Consider the following 23,120-nt stretch of genomic DNA (forward strand, 5'->3'; position numbering starts at 1 on the left):
CACCACTTTAAATCTCATAAATCTGCACATTTTTTCTCTCGTAGATTTGCCACTTTAATCTCGTAAATTTGCAACTTTTTTCTCGAAATATTATTTTCATATGTTTTTTTTTACACATTCTGGCTGTATGTAATATCCTCCAATATTCTCTAGGGTTGAAGTTTGGAATTTGCAAGTATTTCAATGAGTGTCCTATTAAGGGTTAAAGTGGTGAATCTGGGAGAAAAAAGTTGCTTTTTTCCCACTTTTTTCTCGTAAATCTTCAACTGTTTTCTTGTAGATTTGCCACTTTAATCTAGTAAATTTGCAACTTTTTTCTCGAAATATTACCTGAAGTTACCAATTATAGTTCTTTACCTGATAAAGGGTCAAGCAAGCTAGCTTAAATAATATGATAAGAGCACCAACACACGTCTTACCATTACAACAGCTTCAGGAGTTTTGCCGGGAGTCTGTGCCTACGTCACTCATGTTTATGTGCACCCCTAATTAAGGTCCCCCTATGCTACAGGTGAAATGGAACCATACAGACATTCAGCTAAATAACTATACACACAACAAATATCACACACAAGTTTTGAGAATGTTCACAAAAGTAAATAAAAATAGAAATAAAATGAACAACATATTGGCTCAGCTACACTATCACTGCTTTTTGTCTATCATTTTAATAACTGTGTGTGTTTCTCAGGTACTACACAAGTCCTACCAGGCGTTAGTGAAGTGGATGAGTTTGTGCACAGACCTCTCCTTTATAACAGAGCAGCTCAGAAAAGGTAAAGTTCATCAGCAGTCTTTTCATTTCAACTCATACACACACCGTGTCACCAGTGGCGGTTCTACACAGGGGCCTCCAGGGGCCACTGCCCCTGTGAAGAAGCCTTTGGCCCCTGCTGTGGCCCCTGTGTCAAATTAATAATAAAATGATCAATTTATAACAATGAACAATGGAACAATTCTAACCTTTTTTTGTTCAAACAATATCTCATTGTACAGAAAAGAAACACAGAATGTTACATTGTATAATATTTTAAGTCTATGGAGTCTTATTGGGCTATTTTGTCCATTTTTGAATCCTTTTCATGTCTTTACATGTCTTTGTAAGTCATTTTGTGTCTTTTTTGGACATTTGTGTCTTTTTTGTGTCTTTTTTGGTCATTTTGTGTCTTTTTTTGTCATTGGTGTCATTTATGTTTCTTTTTTTGTGTCTGTTTTAGTTATTTTGTGTATTTTTTTTGGTCATTTTGTGTCTTTTTTGGTCATTTTGTGTCTTTTTCAAGACATTCAAAGATTTTGAATGCTTAGATATCATCTTTGCCATTCTTTCATGTGCTAATGTGCCCCTCTGATTAAACACTGGCCCCTCATTGGCCCCCACAGTAAAATTGGTCTAGAACCGCCACTGCGTGTCACTGCGTGTCACTGCGATTAAACAGATGTGTATTTATATTTACATCAGATCTGGAGGAGGTGGTGAAGAAGCGAGTGTGTGACATGCGTTGGGAGGTGAGAGACTCGACGGTGGAGTTTCTTGGACACCTGGCAGGTGTCCATGTGTCCCAGAAATGTGCTGAGGAGTCTCTGCTGGGGGGCTGCTGCACCACTCCTCTCCTGAAGGAGGCGCTGCAGGATACGGAGAGCTACGTGAGAGCGAGCGCCGTCTCTGCTCTGGCAAAGACGAGAACACACCGCTGGCAGAAGGGGGCAGCACTCGCTGAGGAGGAGGTAGGTGGAAATAGTTTTATTTTTCACTCATGAGACTGCATTATGTTTAACCCTTTATCAGGCAAAGAACTATATTTGGTAATATTTAGGTAATATTTAGAGAAAAAAAGTTGCAAATTTACTAGATTAAAGTGACAAATCTACAAGAATAAAAGTAGCAGATTTAAGAGATTTAAAGTGGCAAATCTGCGCGAAAAAAGTCGCAGATTTAAGAGAAAAAAGTGGGGAAAAAGCAACTTTTTTTCTCCCAGATTCACCACTTTAACCCTTAACCCATTGAAGCCTGGAAAGCGGATACGTCGTTTTGTAGTATTTGTATAAGCTCTCAAATACTTTTTGAATTTCATTTCTATCTGCTACAGAGGCTGAAAAATCTATTATTTAGTAGAAGCGTTGACACTTCTGTTGAATTTCCAGAAAAACTTCAGGTTTTAGGGGCTGATTTTAAAATCGCCCAGAGGTTTTACAGGCGTTTAGGCCTATTAATTATGAATGGGTTAATAGGGCACTCATTGAAATACTTGCAAATTCCAAATTTCAACCCTAGAGAATATTGGAGGATATTACATACTGCCAGAATGTGTAAAAAAAACAAACATATGAAAATAGTATTTTGAGAAAAAAGTTTACGAGATTAAAGTGGCAAATCTACGAGAAAAAAGTTGCAGATTTATGAGATTTAAAGTGGCGAATCTGGGAGAAAAAAGTTGCTTTTTTCCCATTTTTTTCTTGTAAATCCGCAACTTTTTTCGCACAGATTTGCCACTTTAAATCTCTTAAATCTGCGACTATTTTTGTTGTAGATTTGCCACTTTAATCTAGTAAATTTGCAACTGCCCAAAATTTTGCATTGAAATGAATGGGACGGCCGAAAAAAAATGAGCGAAAAAGAACAATAATTGGAGATTTTTAAACGTCTATTTCTCTGGCATAATTTGACCTAGAGACTCCATTTAAACTTTAAACAGTAGACACAAGTAAAGGACAAAAAAAACAAAACACGAGGGGATGTGAATTTGACTGTTTATTGATAAACTTTGTGTCCTTCAGACGGAGACAGCGAGCCAGCTGCTGGAGATCCTCTCCCAGGACTCGGAGGGTTTCCCCAGGAGAGCTGTGGTACGATACTTCACCTCCTGGTTCTCCTCACACCTGCCTCCATCCTCCTCCTCCTCCTCCTCCCTCCTGATGCAGTGCGTGCGCTCCGTCCTCTCACACGGCAGCACCGACCTGGACTGGGAGGTCAAAGTTCACACGCTGGAGCTGGCCGAGCTGCTGCTGGACGAAGCTTTTTCAGGTCACAGCAGCTACAGAAAGGCTTCGAACTCACTCCACGCCCCGCTGCACCCCTACGGGGTCGTCTCTGACCAGACTTACACACTTCACACACACACCGGTGCACACACACACAGCGTGGAGTCACATTTGGCGGGTTTGGTGGAGCAGGGAGTCCTCTCGGCGCTGCTGAGCGGTCTGGTAGACTGTGATAGACCCGTGGCTCTGAAGGCCTGTCGGCTGCTGATAGCACTCAGAGACACGATCTCTCACTCAGAGTCTACGGTGGCCTGTGAGCTGCAGGGTTGGGGCTGGGGGCTGGAGGTCAGGAGGGTCCTGGGGAGGAAGGACGGAGATCTGGCGGGAAGTTTAAATGGAGAAGCTGAGAGTGTGAGTGTGAGTGTGTGTGAGCTGCTGAGGTGTCTGGGTTTAGACGAGAGGCTGCAGGTCCTGACTCAGAGCAGCGACCACGTCCACAACTCGCCCCGCTCCCTGCTGCAGGACATCCTGACCGCCAGCGCCGCTCACGCTCATCCAGACGCACAGCGGGGACCGGAGGTCATAGTGGACTGTTACTGACACACACACAAACACTGCCTTATGTTGACATGCACCTGTAATAATAACTTCTAGACGGATTTCAGAATAAAGGCCTCCTATAGTCTAGACGGAATTGTCCAAAAAGTCATTTGATTAGGCCATTTGATTTACAAATTAGAAGGTCAAAAACTCAAAATTTCGCTTGGGAACCATTTTTTTTTGACTCAGCACCCTTAGGAGGCCTTTATTCTGAAATCCGTCTAGACTACTATAAGAAGTGAGGAGCATTTATGGGTACAAGTCAGGAACCGGCCTACTTTACATATCTCAAGGCTGCTGAGTCCCAAAAAAGATGGTTCCCAAGCGAAATTAAGAGTTTTTGACCTTCTAATTTGTATATCAAATGGCCACCAAATTGCCCATCTTGCTCAGTCGTTGGACCATTTTCCCTTTTCCCAATTCTTTTTTGTAAGTAGGCAATCAAGATGAGGAAATTAAGTTTCTAGATCTATAGTCTAGAGTCAGAGCAAGAATATAGTGGAGGCTCAGTGCCTTTTTAATGTATATATATATATATGCAAAATACCAACTGGAACATTTAAAAGTGATATTGATTGAATATTTATGTCGGCCTTAAAAAAATGACACAAATAAATAATGCTTAATTTCACCTTAAAAGTTGGTATTTTGCATACATATATATATATATATATATATATATATATATATATATATATATATATATATATATATATATATATATATATATATATATTAATATATATATGTATGCAATTATATGCACAAACACAATTTGGCGGCCATTTTGATATGCAAATGAGAAGGTCAAAAACTCAAAATTTTGCTTGGGAACCATTTTTTTGGGATGCAGCACCCTTGAAATAAGTAACGTAGGCCGGTTCCTGACTTGTACCCATAAATGCTCCTCACTTTCACTTTTTGGACGATTCCGTCTAGACTAAGAGTGGATTATCGTTTCATTCATGACTTAAACATGAGAAACAGAAAAGATACAATTCCAAAATAATAAACAATGAACCTGAGGTAAATACAGATTTGGTCACATGTTGCTGAAGGTTTATAATTTGGACAGGAAGGAGCGAAAGTATAGAAACACAAACATTGTAAATGTTTGTAAAAGTTTGTATGTGTGTGTGTGTTTCAGCAGCCATGCCTAAAAAAAACACCTGAATGGGAAAATTCATGTGTTTTTAGGCATCTTCAAGTATCGCATCAGAGAAACGTTCTCATTTGTGGAAAAGGAGTCAATGAAGGGCGAAATGACCTCAAATCAATATCAAGATGAATTTAACATTTTACCTCAATTACAATTAATGAATGATTATTTTGTTTTCACTGACATGGGGTCTACTATAAATATGCTCATCTATTAAAGCTGGGGTATTTTTTTTCTAATGAAAGTGTGCATATTTTTGAGATTTTAAATAAATTAAGGAAACGCACACAGATGAACAATTTTGTGGTTATTTATTGAATATTTTGAACTGAAATCAAAGCATTGCTTGAAATGAAAATTTTAGTCACATTTTACTTTTAAAGTACAAATCAATGGGCCTCATTCAGCAATATCTTCTTAAGAATCTTCTTAGATTCTTTCTTAAGAAGATTTCTAAGAAGACCCTACGTCAGATTCATCAACGTGTTCTTAAACCACTGAATTGTTCGCAGCCGTGTTCTTAAATTGATGAATGCCAGGTGAGTCTAATTAACATAGGATTAGCATAGGGAACCGCCCATTAATGCCCATAAAAGGGCGCATAAAAAGAGGAAACAGCAACAGAATGCCTAAAGCAAAGCGTAAATCTGTTGGAGCAGGTAAAAATAAAAATAAAAACTATCAGTTCAGAACTAGAAGTTCTGCTGCAGGAGATCACTGGAGGAAGAAAATTAAATTTAGCAGCCTTAGTGCAGGTTGCAACAACACAAACAATTTATTTTCTGGAATAATACCATATAAATATATATATATATATATTTAATATATTTGATAAAATGTCTTAAATATAAATGCGTCCTTGGTTTTGAGGCAGTTGTTTAAGTAACTTTAATATAAAAATGTTTGAGATAGAATCTACTTATTTCACTTTATTCACCACTTTAAATCTCATAAATCTACAAATTTTTTCTCATAGATTTGCCGCTTTAATCTCGTCAACTTTTTACCATTTATTTGAGATTTTTTGGTCACAAATTTGAGATTTTTTTTTCTCACAAATGTGTAACTTTTTAATCCATTAATTTGAGATTTTTTTCTCACAAATTAAAAAATATTTAATATTCACTGTAATAAATTATTCTGTAGTCACTTAATTTTACTTAATATGTTTGATAAAATCTATCAAATATAAAGTACATTTTAAGTAACTTTAATATAAAAATGTTTGAGATAGAATCTACTTATTTCACTTTATTCACCACTTTAAATCTCATAAATCTGCATTTTTTCTCGTAGATTTGCCACTTTAATCTCGTCAACTTTTTTACCATTTATTTGAGATTTTTTTTTCACAAATTTATAACTTTTTTTTTTACTGTTAATTGGAGATTTTTTTCTCATAAATTTAAAAATATTTAATATCCACTGTAATAAATTATTCTGTAGTCATTTAATTTTACTTAATATATTTGATAAAATGTATTGAATATAAAGTACATTTTAAGTGAATATAATATAAAAATGTTTGAGATAGAATCTACTTATTTTGACTACATTAAATATAATATTTTAATTGACAGTCACTTCCTGTTAAGTTCTTATTAACTCAACTTGTAACGTAGTTAGATTTAATGAATAATATTGCCTGCAATCTGTTGCCTCAATTTTATCGTAGTAGCTATTGTTTATCTTTTTTTACAGTGTACTGTTTCTATGGAGACCTGTGATAAAGTAACAGGTAACAGTTTTATGAAGTATGCATTTCACATTTCAAACTTTAATTTTGTTAAATACCAAGCAGGAAGTTGTTGATCTTTGCTAACTTTTTCATGATGTAATGATGAAGGATTATTAAGATTCAGTGGTACAATGAAGTTGCAGTTCTCTTTATCTCCAGCAGAGGTCAGTCACAACTCACCAACAGGAGTTCTGCACAGGCCCAAAACTGAAACTCAAGCCGGCTTCAATCGAGGTTTTATCCACCCTGATCTGACAGATACTGACAAAAATTGAGCGCCATATCTACACTACCGGTCAAAAGTTTTAGAACACCCCAATTTTTCCAGTTTTTTATTGAAATTCAAGCAGTTCAAGTCAAATGAACAGCTTGAAAGGGTACAAAGGTAAGTGGTGAACTGCCAGAGGTAAATAAAAAAAGGTAAGCTTAACCAAAACTGGAAAATAATGTACATTTCAGAATTATACAAGTAGGCCTTTTTCAGGGAACAAGAAATGGGTTAACAACTTAACTCTATGGAGTCTTGGGCTATTTTGTCCATTTTTGAATTCTTTTCATGTCTTTGTAAGTCATTTTGTGTCTTTTTTTGGTCATTTTGTGTCTTTTTAGTCATTTTGTGTCTTTAGGTGTCTTTTTTTGTCATTTTGTGTCTTTTTTTGGTCATTTTGTGTCTTTTTTTGGTCATTTTGTGTCTTTTTAGTCATTTTGTGTCTTTAGGTGTCTTTTTTTGTCATTTTGTGTCTTTTTTTTGGTAATTTTGTGTCTTTTTTGTCATTTTGTGTCTTCTTTTGGTCATTTTGTGTCTTTTTTTTGTCATTTTGTGTCTTTAGGTGTCTTTTTTTGTCATTTTGTGTCTTTTTTTGGTCATTTTGTATCTTTTTTTTTGTCATTTTGTGTCTTTAGGTGTCTTTTTTTGTCATTTTGTGTCTTTTTTTGGTCATTTTGTGTCTTTTTTAAGTCCTTTAGTCCAACATAAAATGTTATTTTGAATCTTTTTTTTTCTTTCAAAACACTATCATGCTCAATAAAGAATTTTAAATGTTGCAAATGTGCATTAATTTCAGAGTACACTGAGACATTAAACTGCATCATTTTCAATTAAATTCTGGAATTGTTGGTGTGTTCTAAAACTTTTGACCAGTAGTGTATATTTGTGCTTATTTTCCATCCATTACTTGGTGCTCCATACCATGCGTACACACAGGGGTGCAGAAAATGAGGCACAGTTTGTCTGATATCATCGTTTGAATTATTAACCTGCATTAGAATCAGACTTATTCCATTCGGCTGCACACAATCCATTAAGACAACCTTTTTCTTGCAATAATGCTTACTTTAGTTGCTACTTTAGTTAATTTATTTGGTTATTGCATTGATTATTTGGTTTGATTGTACAATTTATAATTTGTTCTTTAATGTTATTGAATATAATATGAAATATCCAGAAACAATGTCACTTAATCAGGTCATCAGTCATCTTAATTATAGATAAGGGTCTTTTTTTAGTAAAAAGGATTGGGAGCTGCTCTTTATTTAGTGCTGTAGCTTCTCTCAGGATAACTTTTTCCACTTGCTTTTATGATGTCAGCTGAAAATTTAACCTCTTCTTCACAAGAATAGACTTAGGAAAAAAACCTTTTTAAAAAATACTTCCTTTGGACAAAATACAATTTGTTCATGGATTCTGAAAGCTGAAGATGTCATCTTTTCAGAACTGTAATAACAGTAATGAATATTATTATTTCGTCTATAAATAGATGATTATGAAATATGGATTTTCTGTAATGAAAAGCCCCGCCGGATTAGGGCTCTCTGGATTAAGAGGTTAAGTTATGTGTGAATCAGATGGAAACTCTTGCTCAGTGGCGGACTCAGAGGGGGTTGAAAAAGCGCTCTAAAGTGCCTCTAGACTGGTGAAAATGAGAGAAAGTGCCTTATTGGCTGCCTTTTACACGTGCAAAAAATAATTGGGTGCCCCCCTCATACAATAAATTATGATGATGTGCCCTCTAGTGCAAGAAAATTCAATAACGTGCCTTAATGAGAGCCCTTCTAGTGCCCTTGTTCCTGTTTGGTGCCTCCATGGTTGAAAAAGCGCGTGAAAGTGCCCTCTAGAGTGGTGAAAATGAGAGAAAGTGCCTTATTGGCTGCCCTTTACACATGAAAAAGATGTATTTATTGCTCTCTAGGGAGCCCCTTTATACAATAAATGATGATGATGTGCCCTCTAGAGATTCTATAATACGGTATCACCGACTGTGAATAATGTTATGTGAGGTGTTTGCTCTCATTTAGCTCTCAAAGTGCACAAAATAGATGCATTTTACTTAAAAATTTACAAATTTTCTCCCGGGGGGGGGGGGGGCATGCCCCCGGACCCCCCTAGATGGTTTGGTTTGATACTTTTAATTGCCAGTACCATATCATTAATTACTTTCATCTGGATCTCCTTTTAACTTAACCCTCTATGGTACGGTGTTGCTCTCAGGCAACATATTCATTTTTGGCCTGTCAAATTTCTACAATGCATGTTTTTGAGTGATGCAATACCTCTAAAAAAGAGGGAAGAGTATAGGGAACCAATAGCAATGCTTTAATTTGTCACATGACCTCCAGGCAGCCATATTCAAACCCTATTTTTCAGACTTTTCCAAAGGAAACAGCTTTGCCATTTTGTGCCACAAAAAAAAATCACTCAAAACGTCATTTCCTGGCCCTTTTCCATCTTGAAAAAAATATATTCCTGCTCATAGGTGAGAAAACCTTCATTTTAGATAGTTTCATAAACTTAGACTGTTCAAGACAATCATTTCAATGGGTCGTTGGTTCAGGCAACATTCAGTTAAAAAATGTCCTTTTATAATGTTTTTAAATTTAAAATGTTATGTATTGTACCCTGTTGAAGCTACTGAATCTTTTACACATGTTTATGAAATAAATAATGTTAAAATTAATTTTACAAACTTTCTTTTTCACTTGTGCACCGTAATGATACAATGTTGCCTACGGGCAACAAACCCCATTAACTTCAGATTATGTTTATTTGGTCTATTTCAAGACAAAAAAAGACACTTTTTTCATTATGCGTACCATAGAGGGTTAATGCTAATATTTCATCATACATGATGCATCAGAGCTTTTTGCATGCATGTTGTGCAGAATGTGCCCTTTTTATTTTTCCGCCCTTCTAACAGTCTGAGTCCACCACTGCTGGTTGCAAAGACTTCATCATCAACACTTGAGGTCATCTCGCTCTATTTTAGGTTATTTTCGTTCCTTCTCTCTCTCTCTCTCCTCCTTCCACTGTCACTGATTTCCCTGGTGGAGATGCTTCATTAAAGCTCCAGAGTTTAGAGTGTGTAGACTGTAGAGATGGAGAGGGCAGCCAGCCTCCACGTGCTCACACACTCTCTCACCCAGTCACATGGAGGAGGAGAGGGACACACGCGCTGGGAAAACTCTCCTCATTAACTAATGAGCAGCATGTTAGCACACACACACACACACACACACACACACACACACTGATTATCTCATCCTGTAACACAGCTCTAATCACACAGCTGTATCCTCTCCCTTCATTCATGAAGTGAAACTATTTTCGTGGTGGACTCTGTTCAGGATGGAGGCGCTGGCTCTTTTCTCTTTCACAGCATCGGAAGCAGATGAGATCAGTTTTAAGAAAGGGGACCTTATAAAGGTAAGAGTGTGTGTGTGTGTGTGTGTGTGTGTGTGTTGTTATTGTACTTCCTACATAGTGAGGACCGGAACACGTTTTTAACCAACAGTGAGTGAGTGAGGACATTTTTGCAAAGTGAGGACATTTCTTTAACCCTTTATCAGGCAAAGAACTATATTTGGTAACTTCAGGTAATATTTCGAGAAAAAAGTTGCAAATTTACTAGATTTAAGTGGCAAATCTATGAGAAAAAAAGTCGCAGATTTATGAGATTTAAAGTGGCAAATCTGGGCGAAAAAAGTCGCAGATTTACGAGAAAAAAGTGGGAAAAAAGCAACTCTTTTCTCCCAGATTCACCACTTTAAATCTCATAAATCTGTGCATTTTTTTTGCGTAGATTTGCCACTTTAATCTTGTTAGCTTTTTTCTCAAAATATTATTTTGTATATTTTTTTTTACACATTCTGGCAGTATGTAATATCCTTCAATATTCTCTAGGGTTGAAATTTGGAATTTGCAAGTATTTCAATGAGTGTCCTATTAAGGGTTAAAGTGGTGAATCTGGGAGAAAAAAGTTGCTTTTTTCCCACTTTTTTCTCGTAAATCTGCGACTTTTTTCGCATAGATTTGCCACTTTAAATCTCTTAAATCTGCGACTTTTTTTCTTGTAGATTTGCCACTTTAATCTAGTCAATTTGCAACTTTTTTCTCAAAAACTTTACCTGAAGTTACCAAATATAATTCTTTGCCTGATAAAGGGTTAAGGGCTTTTTTGAGATTTCACACTTTGTTTTAAGGGTTAAAGGTTACAGTTAGGTTCATGTTAGGGTTACCATGGTTACGTTAGGGTAAGGGGCTCGGGAACAAGGTTATTATTGTTAACAAAAACGAAACGAAATAACCAAATGAAAATGTTTTTTTTTTTTTTTTTAAGTTTAAAAAAAAAGATAACTAACTAAAACTAACTAAAATTATAGAGAAAATGTTTATTTTCATCTTTTTCAAAAATACTAAACTAACTTTTTTTTCTTTCTTTTCTTTCTTTCTCTTCTGCACATTTTTGCATATAATTTGCACTCTGCACATTCCTCACTTAATTTGCACTAAGTTGTATATTGTATATTGTTAAATGTCTTTTTCTTAGATTGTTATTTTTTATATTTATCTTAAATTTTGTGTGAAATTTGTGTGGTCATAATAAAGTCAATCTAATCTAATCTTAAACTAAAACTGATGAAAAATTGAGGGCCCTCACAAAGATAGAAGTACAAGAACGCGCGTGTGTGTGTGTGTGTGTGTGTGTGTGTGTGTGTGTGTGTGTGTGTGTGTTTCTGCATGTTTACATAGTAAGAATAATTGTGCATGTGTGTTCTAGGTGACAGAAATGGAGGACGACTCTTGTTGGGTCACAGCAGAGATCCAGGGGAGGCGAGGCTACGTGCCAGAGAACTACATTTCCCTGCTTCCTTATTCGTAATATATTCATATTTATATACATTTTGCAAGCAATTTAGCAATTTAGGGCTATTTTGTCCAAAAAATGGACAAAATAGCCCTATAAGACTCCATAGAGTTAAACTATTATACAATTACATACAATACATTCTGGGTTCCTTTTGTGTACAATGAGATATTGTTTGAACAAAAAAAAGGTTAGAATTGTTCCATTGTTCATTGTTATGAATTGATCATTTTATTATTAATTTGACACAGGGGCCACAGCAGGGGCCAAAGGCTTCTTCACAGGGGCAGTGGCCCCTGGAGGCCCCTGTGTAGAACCGCCACTGTCTGACACTTTTGAATAATTATTGCCCCACGAACACTATAGCTGTTCCTGTGAAATGAACATAACAGGAGGGTTAAAGGGAGAGTTCAGATTTTTTGAAGTGTGGTCAGTGTATTATCTACAGTAGATGGTCAACACGCCCCCACAGTGGCGGTTCTAGACCAGTGTTCCTGTGGGGGCCAAGCAGGGGCCAGTGTTTAATCAGAGGAGCACATTAAAAAACGGCAAAGATGATATTTACGCATTCAAACCCTTTATTTTAGCTTATTTAAACATCTCATTTAAGTATATTTGGAAGATACAAATACATTGAAACAATGAGACTCACCAACAATAACAATTATTTTTGTACAAGAATGACATTTTCTCATTTTTGTGCACAATTACTTTTTTTATATTTTTGAAGTGCCGGACAGTAATAATGATCTTATTTTATATATACACAAGCTTTTATTGCACAATTAAACTATGAAACAATGTACACTACCGGTCAAAAGTTTTAGAACACCCCAATTTTTCCAGTTTTTATTGAAATTCAAGCAGTTCAAGTCAAATGAACAGCTTGAAAGGGTACAAAGGTAAGTGGTGAACTGCCAGAGGTAAATAAAAAAAGGTAAGCTTAACCAAAACTGAAAAATAATGTACATTTCAGAATTATACAAGTAGGCCTTTTTCAGGGAACAAGAAATGGGTTAACAACTTAACTCTATGGAGTCTTGGGCTATTTTGTCCATTTTTGAATTCTTTTCATGTCTTTGTAAGTCATTTTGTGTCTTTTTTTGGTCATTTTGTTTCTTTTTTTGTCATTTTGTGTCTTTTGGTGTCTTTTTTTGTCATTTTGTGTCTTTTTTGGGTCATTTTGTGTGTTTTTTTAGTCCTTTAGTCCAACATAAAATGTGATTTTGAATCTTTTTTTTACTTTCAAAACACTATCATGCTCAATAAAGAATTTTAAATGTTGCAAATGTACATTCATTTCAGAGTACACTGAGACATTAAACTGCATCATTTTCAATTAAATTCTGGAAAAGTTGGTGTGTTCTAAAACTTTTGACCAGTAGTGTGTATATTCTGGGTTCCTTTTGTCTACAATGAGATATTGTTTGAACAAAAAATAGGTAAGAATTGTTCTGTCGTTCAACGTTTTTCATCACTTTATTATTAATTTGACACAGGGGCCAAAGGCTTCTTCACAGGGGCAGGGGCCCCTGGAGGCCCCTGTGTAGAACTGCCACTGCGCCCCCACTTTGGAGGAGCAGGCAGGAGTAATGACACGGAAGCGAAGCAATGTACTGCCATCTAAAAAAGTCCCCATCAGTTTAAGAGCATGCTATATTTAGAATGTTTCCTGCTTTACCTGCTGTCAGACAGCCTTTCAAACGTAGAAATGAAGCAGTTATATATAAACTCTCTTCAAAGTCTCCACACTGCTTTTACCTTGCAGAACATGAGAGTTGCTGGTCTACTATTGGTTTGTTTTTTTGTGACAGTTTATGACTTTGGGGAATCTAAACTAACTAAATATTTCTTATTGATATTAATGATTTATCAAATGTCTCAAATATTCTTTATCCAATAATGTTTGCAGATCATACAACTCTAGTTCATGCTCACTCAAATTTTAGTTCTCTGATTAAAAATGTTAATGTTTGTTTAACTTCATATATTACATGGTTCAAATTAAATAAATTAGGGAATAAATTATGAAATAAATACCTTTTCCCATCTGGCAAAAGACTCCATCTCTGTAAAATGCTTCAAAAGATGTCTGAAAGCTCATTTAACTGCTGTTTTAAAATTCTCATTCACACACAAATACACTTTTTTAACATGTTCATTTTACATATTTTTTTGGTCACTGTATGTCTTTTGGTAATTTTTTGTCTGTTTTTTGGTCATTCTACGTTTTTTTAATCATTTTGTGTCATTTTTGTGTAATTTTTTGGTAATTTTGTCTTTTTGGTCATTTTACATATTTTTTTGGTCACTGTAAATTTTACGTCTGTTTTTTGGTCAGTCAAATTTTTAAAAAATCATTTTGTGTCATTTTTGTGTCATTTTTTGGTCATTTTACATATATTTTTTTGGTCACTGCATGTCTTTTGGTTATTTTTACGTCATTTTTTGGTCATTCTACTTTTTTTTAATCATTTTGTGCAATTTTTGTGTCCTTTTTTTGGTCATTTTGTGTTGTTTTTTTAAAAATAATTTGCATGCTTGTGGGTGTTTCCAGGTGGTTTGCAGGACCGGTGTCCAGGCTTGAAGCTGAGAAGCGTCTCCGCTGGCAGGACACTGGAGTGTTCCTGGTGAGGGAGAGTGAATCAGCTCCTGGAGAGTTTTCTGTGTCTGTTAGGTCAGTGAACGCACCACACAAGCAAAAACACACAAACACAAGAGGCATATCCCACATTGTGATGTTAATGAGCTCCAAAATGTTTGAGTGCTGGGGTGCAGAAGTTATATTTGCATGTGTTGAATCTGCTGTTCAGCAGTGAAACAGCCTGCAGACAGAATCAGCTGAACAACCAGAAGTGTTGAATGAAACATGCAGGCAGCAGAGTCTCCTGGTATTTGTGCAGTCCAGCACTTAGCAATTAACAAAGATATGTATATATTTTGTTTAATATTTTGCATGTATGAGTGATGATTTATATATGATCAAAGATATATTATATATTATTGTACAAAAACAGTTTTAATTTTTAACAATGTCACAAAAAAGGACATATCGTTTAGAAGCAGAGAAAAGAAAGAGGAAGAGGAGAATAAAACGGCAAGATAGGTATGTTTGCATGTCTTGGTAATGCAATATTTATCAAAGAGATTTGTGTAGCTGTTAATAGCAAATTAGCTAGCTAGTTAAAAACGAGAGAAATGCATCTTTTAACTGAGCGGTTAAATAGCTTCATATTTTATGCTATTTAACGTGTTTGTATTTGAGTAATACTGAGCTTAAAAATGTGTTGATTCTGGGAGTTGGCCCTATATATTTCTGCTTTTTTCTTTGGGCTTCAAAATAAAGTTTTTGCTAATGGTTTATAGCAAACATTAATTAAAAAGTCACCTTGTTTGCTAGTACACGTAGTGCTAGCAATATGTTTTTGCATCCTGCTACTAGTTATAGTTTGAGATTTGTTGCTTGCACAAATTGTTTGCAGCAGAGCATGGTGATTTATTCTGAATAAAATAAAAAATGTAATTTTGCTTAGGGCCCCATGAAGGCTTGGGCCGGCTCTGGTGCAGTCAGATGCTTTTTTTCTGTTTTCTGCCACATTGGAGCACATTAGCAAGTTCCAGCATCCACGTGTCTCTGAGTGTGTGCCAGTGCTGGTGGAAGGGAGCGTCTGACTATTTAAATATGTTGTACAAGGGCCCGCTGCACTAAAAATAGACCAGCCACACAGACAGAAAGCGTGAGGTAATTTGGGTCACCAAACTGACGTGGGACACATTTAATCATTGAGGGTAAATTAAATGTGTTCAATAATCGGGGGCATTGCATAACAGCGCTCTGTCTTTAATTCAACACAGGTACATTATGCAACTGACACATGCCACACACATGCATGTACATCCTGTGCACATATTAATGTTTTAAGGTACAACATCTGTCTGCCTGCAGGGCCTGAGAGATAAGAGGTTTCATTTATTCATGCACACAGACACACAGAGTGTAATCCTCTGAGCGATCTACAGGGGGAGATAATGCTCCGGAGACATTCACAAGAGTTGTGACAGATGTGTTTTTATAGTTGTAAACTGTAGCTTCTAATTAAAGGAGATTCTTTCAAGCCTCATCACGTCTGCAGTGCATGTAGATGACATCATGACAAAGACAACAATAGATTGTGTGAGAGATCACAGGGCTCACACCAATTACTTGTGTCCCAGTTTCTATATTACATACTGACGCTGACACGTGTTTTAACTATGCAGTGTGTTAAAAATAAGTCCAGTTAAAACAGCCTGAGTGCATACTAAGAAACTATTCATTCATGTGTGAGCTTTTCAATGGACACTACAGGCCAGAGGTTTTCAAAGTGGGCGGCAGGGCTCCCAAGGGGGCAGAGAGTTTTAAAAATCGGATTTCATGTGATTTGTGACTGTTCAGACTTCAAAAGAGCCATCCAGTTCCAATCTGGATGATGGGCTAAAAATCGGATTTTGGCTGGCAGTCTGAACACGGCCTAATTGAACTAAAACACTAAGAAAAACCTCCAAAACCATCATTTCTTTTTTTAAATTTTATCTTTAGGTTACATACAACATAGGATATTTTCCCTTCTTAAAAAACATAATTTCTCTTATATGTACAGGTTCCTGATACATAGGAAAAGCAAAGAAAGGAAAAGAAAACTAAATCATAGAAAAGATAACCATCAGGATTTTCAGTCTGTATCCATAGATATACATCAACATCACTTTTCTTCCGAGGCCGAGAAAATTTTAACATTTTTATGTATTAACATTATGAACAGTTTGAACATAAGAGGGAGTTTCACTTTTCTTTCTCTGAAAGAAAATAAATAAAGAAAAAGGGACATGCATACACATAGATAATTACCACAAGACAAAAACAAAAAATACTCAAACAAAATCTGATTTTAGGCCTTTATGATCAACATACCCAGTCCATTTAGACCATATTCTAGAAAATGTGTCAGTCTGGATTTTGAGGGAGTAGGATAACTTTTCCATTATATATATATCATGGACCACATCTAGCCATTCTCCTATTGTAGGTGGGTCTTGTTTTAACCACCTTCTTGAAACAGCTTTTTTGCTTGCCACCAGAAGTATAAGTAACAACTTTTTATCTCTATGATCCCATAAGTCAAATGAGATGTTTCGGTGTCAAACCTACATGGGATGTTTACTTTGAAAGTCACTTCCAGGTGGAAGTGTATTTCTCGCCAGTATGGAGTTAGTACTGGGCCAAAACCATCATTTCTTCGGCTGACAGAGCCCTGTAGTGGTGTTGTCTACCTTGCACAGTCATTAAGTGATTATCTTCAGGTGTGTGAGGGAGGGAGGAGCTTAATTACACATCAGACAATAGGCAGATTAATTTAAAGTAGTGCACTAGTAGTACACTGTGCATGTTTGTTTTGAAATTTAACTATATTTAATTCTGAGAACAACTACACAAGCACAATGACACAATGGCAATTAGTCCCAACAAAACAGTAGAACACACATAAAAGAATATGTACAAACTGCAAAAGTAGTTTGCTGAAATTAAAATCATTAGGAGTTTTCACTGTGCAAAGTGTTATATATAATGTTCTTTTCTTTCCATGCGAAAAATCAACACGATGATTACAACCCCAGAAATGTCTATATATGGGTTGCAATGAATGGTTATTTTCATTATCGGTGAATCTGCAGCTGAAACAATACAGCAATTACTTGAGTGACAGAAAATTATTCAGGAACTATTTTGATGATTGTTTGATCATTTTCAAGAATAAAAGTCAAGCACTGTCTGGTTTCAGCTTCTCAATTGTGAGAATTGCAGATTTACGAGAAAAAAGTGGGAAAAAAAGCAACTTTTTTTCTCCCAGATCTCATAAATCTGCGCATTTTTTTCTCAGATTTGCTACTTTAATCTCGTCAACTTTTTTCTCAAAATATTATTTTCGTATGTTTTTTTTTTACACATTCTGGCAGTATGTAATATCCTCCAATATTCTCTAGGGTTGAAACTTGGAATTTGCAAGTATTTCAATGAGTGTCCTAAAAAGTTGCTTTTTCCCCCACTTTTTTCTCGTAAATCTGCGACTTTTTTCACGCAGATTTGCCACTTTAAATCTCTTAAATCTGCGACTTTTTTTCTTGTAGATTTGCCACTTTAATCTAGTAAATTTGCAACTTTTTTCTCAAAATATTACCTGAAGTTACCAAATATAGTTCTTTGCCTGATAAAGGGTTAAGATAAAATTAATTTGACTGACTTTTTTTGATAGGTATTGTGATAATATCATTATCATGAATTCTTTTGGCCACAATAATCAAGTAAATCTGAAAATCTGATTGTGACATCTGATTGTCATATCTCTACTTATCCATGGCGGCTTTTCAAAGCAGCTCAGAGCAGGTGGACTGTTTCTGTGTGTTAGTGTTGACATTTGAGATTTATGGCCTGTGAGAAAACCTCCTGTGATGCCTCAGAGATACACCCACATGTGGAGGATTGTGGCCTCATTTCCCACGTTGATGGAGGTATGCACACATGGCTGCTGCTCAAATTCCTCAACAGAGAATCAAGTCGAGGAATGAAGATGAACTTAACTTTCATCTTCACGCCGTCTGCTGGGGCAGATGCCTCCGTGGTTGAAAAAGTGCACTAAAGTGTACCCATTCATACAATAAATTATGATGATGATCCCTCTAAAGGAAGAACATTTGATAACGTGCCTTAATGAGAGCCCTTCTAGAGCCCTTGTTCCTGTTTGGTCCCTCCGTGGTTGAAAAAGCATGCTAAAGTGCCCTCTAGAGTGGTGAAAACGAGAGGAAGTGCCTTATTGGCTGCCCTTTACACGTGCAACGTCCGTGACCCCCGCTCACTGAACAAAAAAAAGAGAAAATGACCAAAAAAGACACAAAATGACCAAAAAATACACAAAATGACCCAAAAAAGAAACAAAATTACCAAAAAAAGACACAAAATGACTAAAAAAAGACACAAAATGACCAAAAAAGAAACAAAATGACCAAAAAAGTCACAAATTGACCACAAAATGATCAAAAAAAGACACAAAAAAGACACAAAATGACCAAAACACACACAAAATTGCAAAAAAAAACCATACAAAATGACCAAAAAAATTCATTAAGTGACCATAAAAACTAAAACACTTTAACACAGTGGAGACAGAGATGACTTCCAAAATTTTTTGACGACCCCCAGAAATCATCTGGCGACCCCAATTGGGGTCCCGACCCCAAGGTTGAGAATAGCTGCTCTAGGGTGCCCCTTCATACAATATATTATGATGATGTGCCTGGTGCAAGAAAATTTGCCCCTGGACCCCCCTAGATGGTTTGGTTTGATACTTTTAATTGTCAGTACCATATCATTAACTACTTTGATCTGGATCTCCTTTTAACTTAATGCTAATATTTCATCATACATGATGCATCATAACTTTTTGCGTGCTGGTGGGGCCCATGTTGTGCAGAATGGACCCTTTTTATTTTTTCACCCTTCTAACAGTCTGAGTCCTCCACTGGTCCTGACTGACAGTATTATTTTCAGCTTTATTAACTAAACCACTCAGTTTTTAGCATGTGAAGTTGAATCCATGATGCACTTTGAAATCCCTAATTTGCATAATGAAAAATAAATGCAATAAGAAATAAATAAATAATACATAAATCAATGACTTTGGTGAAATAAGCGGTTGGGAGAAAAATCGAAAAAAAAAAATACATTTAAAATCAATGAGAATGCATGCAAAATATATTCATAAATGTAATAAGTTTGATGAAATAAATGGGTCGACAAATGTTAAATAAAAATTGCATCAGAGCTTTTTGAATGCTGGTGGGCTCCATGTTGTGCAGAATGTCCTTCTAACAGTCTGAGTCCTCCACTGTAAAGGAGTGCACATACCTGCTTTCCTCTCCTTCACCTTTCTCACCTCTCTTTCTCTCTCTCTCTCTCTCTTTGCAGTTATGGAGACAGGGTGGAGCATTTCCGGGTGCTGGAGGGCGGAGGTCAGTACTGCATCTGGGACGAGTCGTTCTGCTCCCTGAACCGGTTGGTGGACTTCTACAGGACTCACAGCATCGCGGTGGAGAAGGTGGTCTGCCTCAGAGACCCTCCTGAGTCTCCCAGCCTGCTGTCCCACCCCGAACACAACCCGTACCCCAACCCTTACAAGAGCAGCTCCCAGGAGTCCCTCCCCTCGGCCCGCCTCTACTCCCACCCCTCACACCCACAGAGAGAGTCCTTCCAGCGTCTGCACGAACCAGTTTTGGGGGTATGACGAATCATCAAGCATCTTTGTTAACACACACCTGTTGTACACACAGCCTAAGTACATTTACTCAAGTACTGTCCTTTTTGTAAAAATGTTGAGGTTCTCCTTTTATATATATCATAATATATAAGTGGAAGAAAATATTAGACAACCCTCTTTTTCTTCAATTTCTTGTTCATTTTAACCCTATAAAGCCTGAACCGTGAAATAATTGCCAGAAAATTCTAAATTCTAAGTGTTTGTTGAACCGGCTAACCTTTTTTTTAATTCAATATCAATTTTCATATATGAATTTAATTTGGATCATATTTGGTACATCAGGTCTTTTTGTGCAATTTGTTGCTCACAATTTGCTTTTCTTGAACTTAACATAATCACATAAAACCTAATATTTTTAACCAAATAAAACTTTGACTTTCCTTTTAACATTTTCCTCAAACATACAAAATCTTTTTTTCCATATAAAACAACATCATACATCTGCTGATATGAAGTTTTCACACAGCAATGACAGATCCACCAGTGGAACCAGCAAATCATTTTTGTTACATCTGGTATTGTTGTGAAATTTGTTGCTCAGTTTTTTTAATCGTCAATTCATGTATTCATCAGGTTTTTCAGGAAAAAAAATATCACACTGATGATGTAGAGGTCTCAAAAACTTATGTATCAAATATGATACACTTGGCTTTATAGGGTTAATGCCTGGTACAACTAAAGGTACTAAAGGTGTTTGGACAAATATAATGATAACAACAAAAATAGCTCATAAGAGTTAAATTTAAGTGCTGATATCTAGACATTTAACATGGTTTTCTTGACAATGTTCTTGGTTATTATCAAGAAAACCATGGAAAATGGCTAGATATCAGCTCTTAATTAAACTCTTATCATTATACATTCATTGCTATCATTATATTTGTCCAAATAAACATACCTTTAGTTTAAGTTTAACCCTTAATAGGACACTCATTGAAATACTTGCAACTTCCAAATTTCAACCCTAGAGAATATTGGAGGATATTACATACTGCCAGAATGTGTAAAAAAAAACATATGAAAATAATATTTTGAGAAAAAAGTTTACGAGATTAAAGTGGCAAATCTGCGCGAAAAAAGACGCAGATTTACGAGAAAAAAGTGGGGAAAAAGCAACTTTTTTCTCCCAGATTCACCACTTTAAATCTCATAAATCTTCACATTTTTTTCTCTTATAGATTTGCCACTTTAATCTCGTAAACTTTTTTCTCAAAATATTATTTTCGTATGTTTGTTTTTTTACACATTCTGGCTGTACGTAATATCCTCCAATATTCTCTAGGGTTGAAATTTGGAATTTGCAAGTATTTCAATGAGTGTCCTATTAAGGGTTAAAGTGGTGAATCTGGGAGAAAAAAGTTGCTTTTTTCCCCACTTTTTTCTCGTAAATCTGCGACTTTTTTCGCAAAGATTTGCCACTTTAAATCTCTTAAATCTGCAACTTTTTTTCTTGTAGATTTGCCACTTTAATCTAGTAAATTTGCAACTTTTTTCTCGAAATATTACCTGAAGTTACCAAATAGCCCGATAAAGGGTTAAGAAAGGGATCTGAATACTTCTTCCACCTCTGCCTGTTTGTCTGACTGGTTTGTTTCTGTGCAGAAACCTCGCCTGGCTCACGCCCTTTGTGACTACACCCCCCCTCACACGGCCCACCTCCACTTCCTGCGTGGTGACATCATCGACTTGCTGGACTGCTCAAGCTCACTGACCTGGAGGGGGCGCTGTCGAGGCCGAGTTGGAATATTTCCGCCAGAATACGTCCAGCCGCTGTATCACTGACACCATATATTATTAATATTTATTATTATTTAACAATCAATATTGTATCGCTGACACCTGCTGTGACCTACCTTTCCTATTCAACTAGTGATGAAACAGTTAGCCCAATAATCGATTTATTATTATTATTTATTTCACCTAACATGAATGAGCAAAGACCAGAATTTGAAATACAGCTGTCAGCTCTCAGGCCCTCCCACTCTTTTAAATGTTTAAAAAAGTTTTCAGGCACGTTAATCATTTAAATTAGTTCAGATATGAAGCAGAAATGGCAAATATTTGATGTTTCCCCACTCAATTTAAGGACTTTCTTATATCATCATCAACTGAATACTTCTTCTGACATCTCACAGATATATCAGATTATCAAAAATGTAATAATAATTGTTGTGGCCCCAGAGTCCCCTGAGCTCTCCTTTAACCCTTTATCAGGCAAAGAACTATATTTGGTAACTTCAGGTAATAATTCAAGAAAAAAGTTGCAAATTTACTAGATTAAAGTGGCAAATCTACAAGAAAAAAAGTCGCAGATTTAAGAGATTTAAAGTGGCAAATCTGCACGTAAAAAGTTGAGAAAAAAGTGGGAAAAAAGCAATTTTTTTCTCCCAGATTCGCCACTTTAACCCTTAATAAGGCACTCATTGAAATACTTGCTTATTCCAAATTTCAACCCTAGAGAATATTGGAGGATATTACATACTGCCAGAATGTGTAAAAAACAAACATACAAAAATAATATTTTGAGAAAAAAGTTTACGAGATTAAAGTGGCAAATCTACGAGAAAAAAATGCGCAGATTTATGAGATTTGAAGTGGTGAATCTGGGAGAAAAAAGTAGCTTTTTTCCCACTTTTTTCTCATAAATCTGCGACTTTTTTCGCGCAGATTTGCCACTTTAAATCTCTTAAATGTGCGATTTTTTTTTTCTTGTCGATTTGCCACTTTAATCTAGTAAATTTGCAACTTTTTTCTCTAAATATTACCTGAAGTCTAGTATAGGTATAGTTCTTTGCCTGATAAAGGATTAACCAACAGCTTGCATTAAAATGATTAATTAAAAGTGAATTTAACTTTATGTTAGCTTTGTTTTGGCATCTTTTCCTTAGTGAATTTTAAGTAAACTGCACAGAAACCAAATGAAGTAAAATATGACCTGGTTATTAATATAATAATTCATTTTTGGACAAACACGTGTAGCTTTGATGCACATATCTTTAAATTTATTTAATATAACAAAAGGAAAAAAACATTTAATGGACAAGTTGTGAAGATATTTGGGTTTTTTTTGACTGACACAAGCTTCTTTACATGCAACATCTGCACTTTGCAAATAAATCAAATGCACAGCAACATAGATGTTAAACAGAGATTCT

The 23,120-nt window shown here is 35.8% G+C and overlaps 2 protein-coding genes across 6 annotated transcripts in view; both read left to right on the top strand.

Moving 5' to 3' along the window:
- brat1 (BRCA1-associated ATM activator 1) overlaps window positions 1-3,665 on the top strand; it is a 10,790-nt gene extending 7,125 nt beyond the window's left edge. For both annotated transcript variants that reach the window (XM_059327193.1, XM_059327260.1), the window contains exons 10-12: window positions 692-776; window positions 1,460-1,725; window positions 2,776-3,665. In XM_059327193.1, the coding sequence (XP_059183176.1) occupies window positions 692-776; window positions 1,460-1,725; window positions 2,776-3,579 (1,155 nt within the window). In that variant the 3' untranslated portion in view covers window positions 3,580-3,665. The remainder of the gene's footprint in view (window positions 1-691; window positions 777-1,459; window positions 1,726-2,775) is intronic.
- A 6,171-nt stretch (window positions 3,666-9,836) lies between these two features.
- Window positions 9,837-22,214, top strand: LOC131979336 (GRB2-related adapter protein-like). 4 transcript variants are annotated; one of them, XM_059343299.1, is made up of 6 exons: window positions 9,837-9,961; window positions 10,067-10,176; window positions 11,531-11,628; window positions 14,175-14,294; window positions 19,617-19,926; window positions 21,568-22,214. In XM_059343299.1, exons 2-6 carry the CDS (start codon window positions 10,099-10,101, stop codon window positions 21,745-21,747), a joined length of 786 nt encoding a protein of 261 aa, XP_059199282.1. In that variant the 5' UTR covers window positions 9,837-9,961; window positions 10,067-10,098; the 3' UTR covers window positions 21,748-22,214. The 4 variants fall into 4 exon arrangements, with proteins under 4 accessions (XP_059199282.1, XP_059199274.1, XP_059199289.1 ...); XM_059343291.1 differs by lacking the exon at window positions 9,837-9,961 and having other exon boundaries at window positions 9,997-10,176; XM_059343306.1 differs by lacking the exon at window positions 9,837-9,961 and having other exon boundaries at window positions 9,997-10,176; window positions 19,617-19,781; window positions 21,567-22,214.
- The last annotated feature ends 906 nt before the right edge of the window (window positions 22,215-23,120 follow it).

Source organism: Centropristis striata, chromosome 1, assembly GCF_030273125.1.
Source record: "Centropristis striata isolate RG_2023a ecotype Rhode Island chromosome 1, C.striata_1.0, whole genome shotgun sequence".
Lineage (NCBI taxonomy): Eukaryota > Metazoa > Chordata > Actinopteri > Perciformes > Serranidae > Centropristis > Centropristis striata.

Excerpts from the sequence above, each read along its gene's own strand:
- LOC131979336 (XM_059343299.1), top strand. The coding sequence starts at position 10,099 with ATGGAGGCGCTGGCTCTTTTCTCTTTCACAGCATCGGAAGCAGATGAG. Across the intron at positions 10,177-11,530 it reads AGAAAGGGGACCTTATAAAG|GTGACAGAAATGGAGGACGA; the intron begins GTAAGAGTGTGT and ends TGTGTGTTCTAG. Across the intron at positions 11,629-14,174 it reads ATTTCCCTGCTTCCTTATTC|GTGGTTTGCAGGACCGGTGT; the intron begins GTAATATATTCA and ends GGGTGTTTCCAG.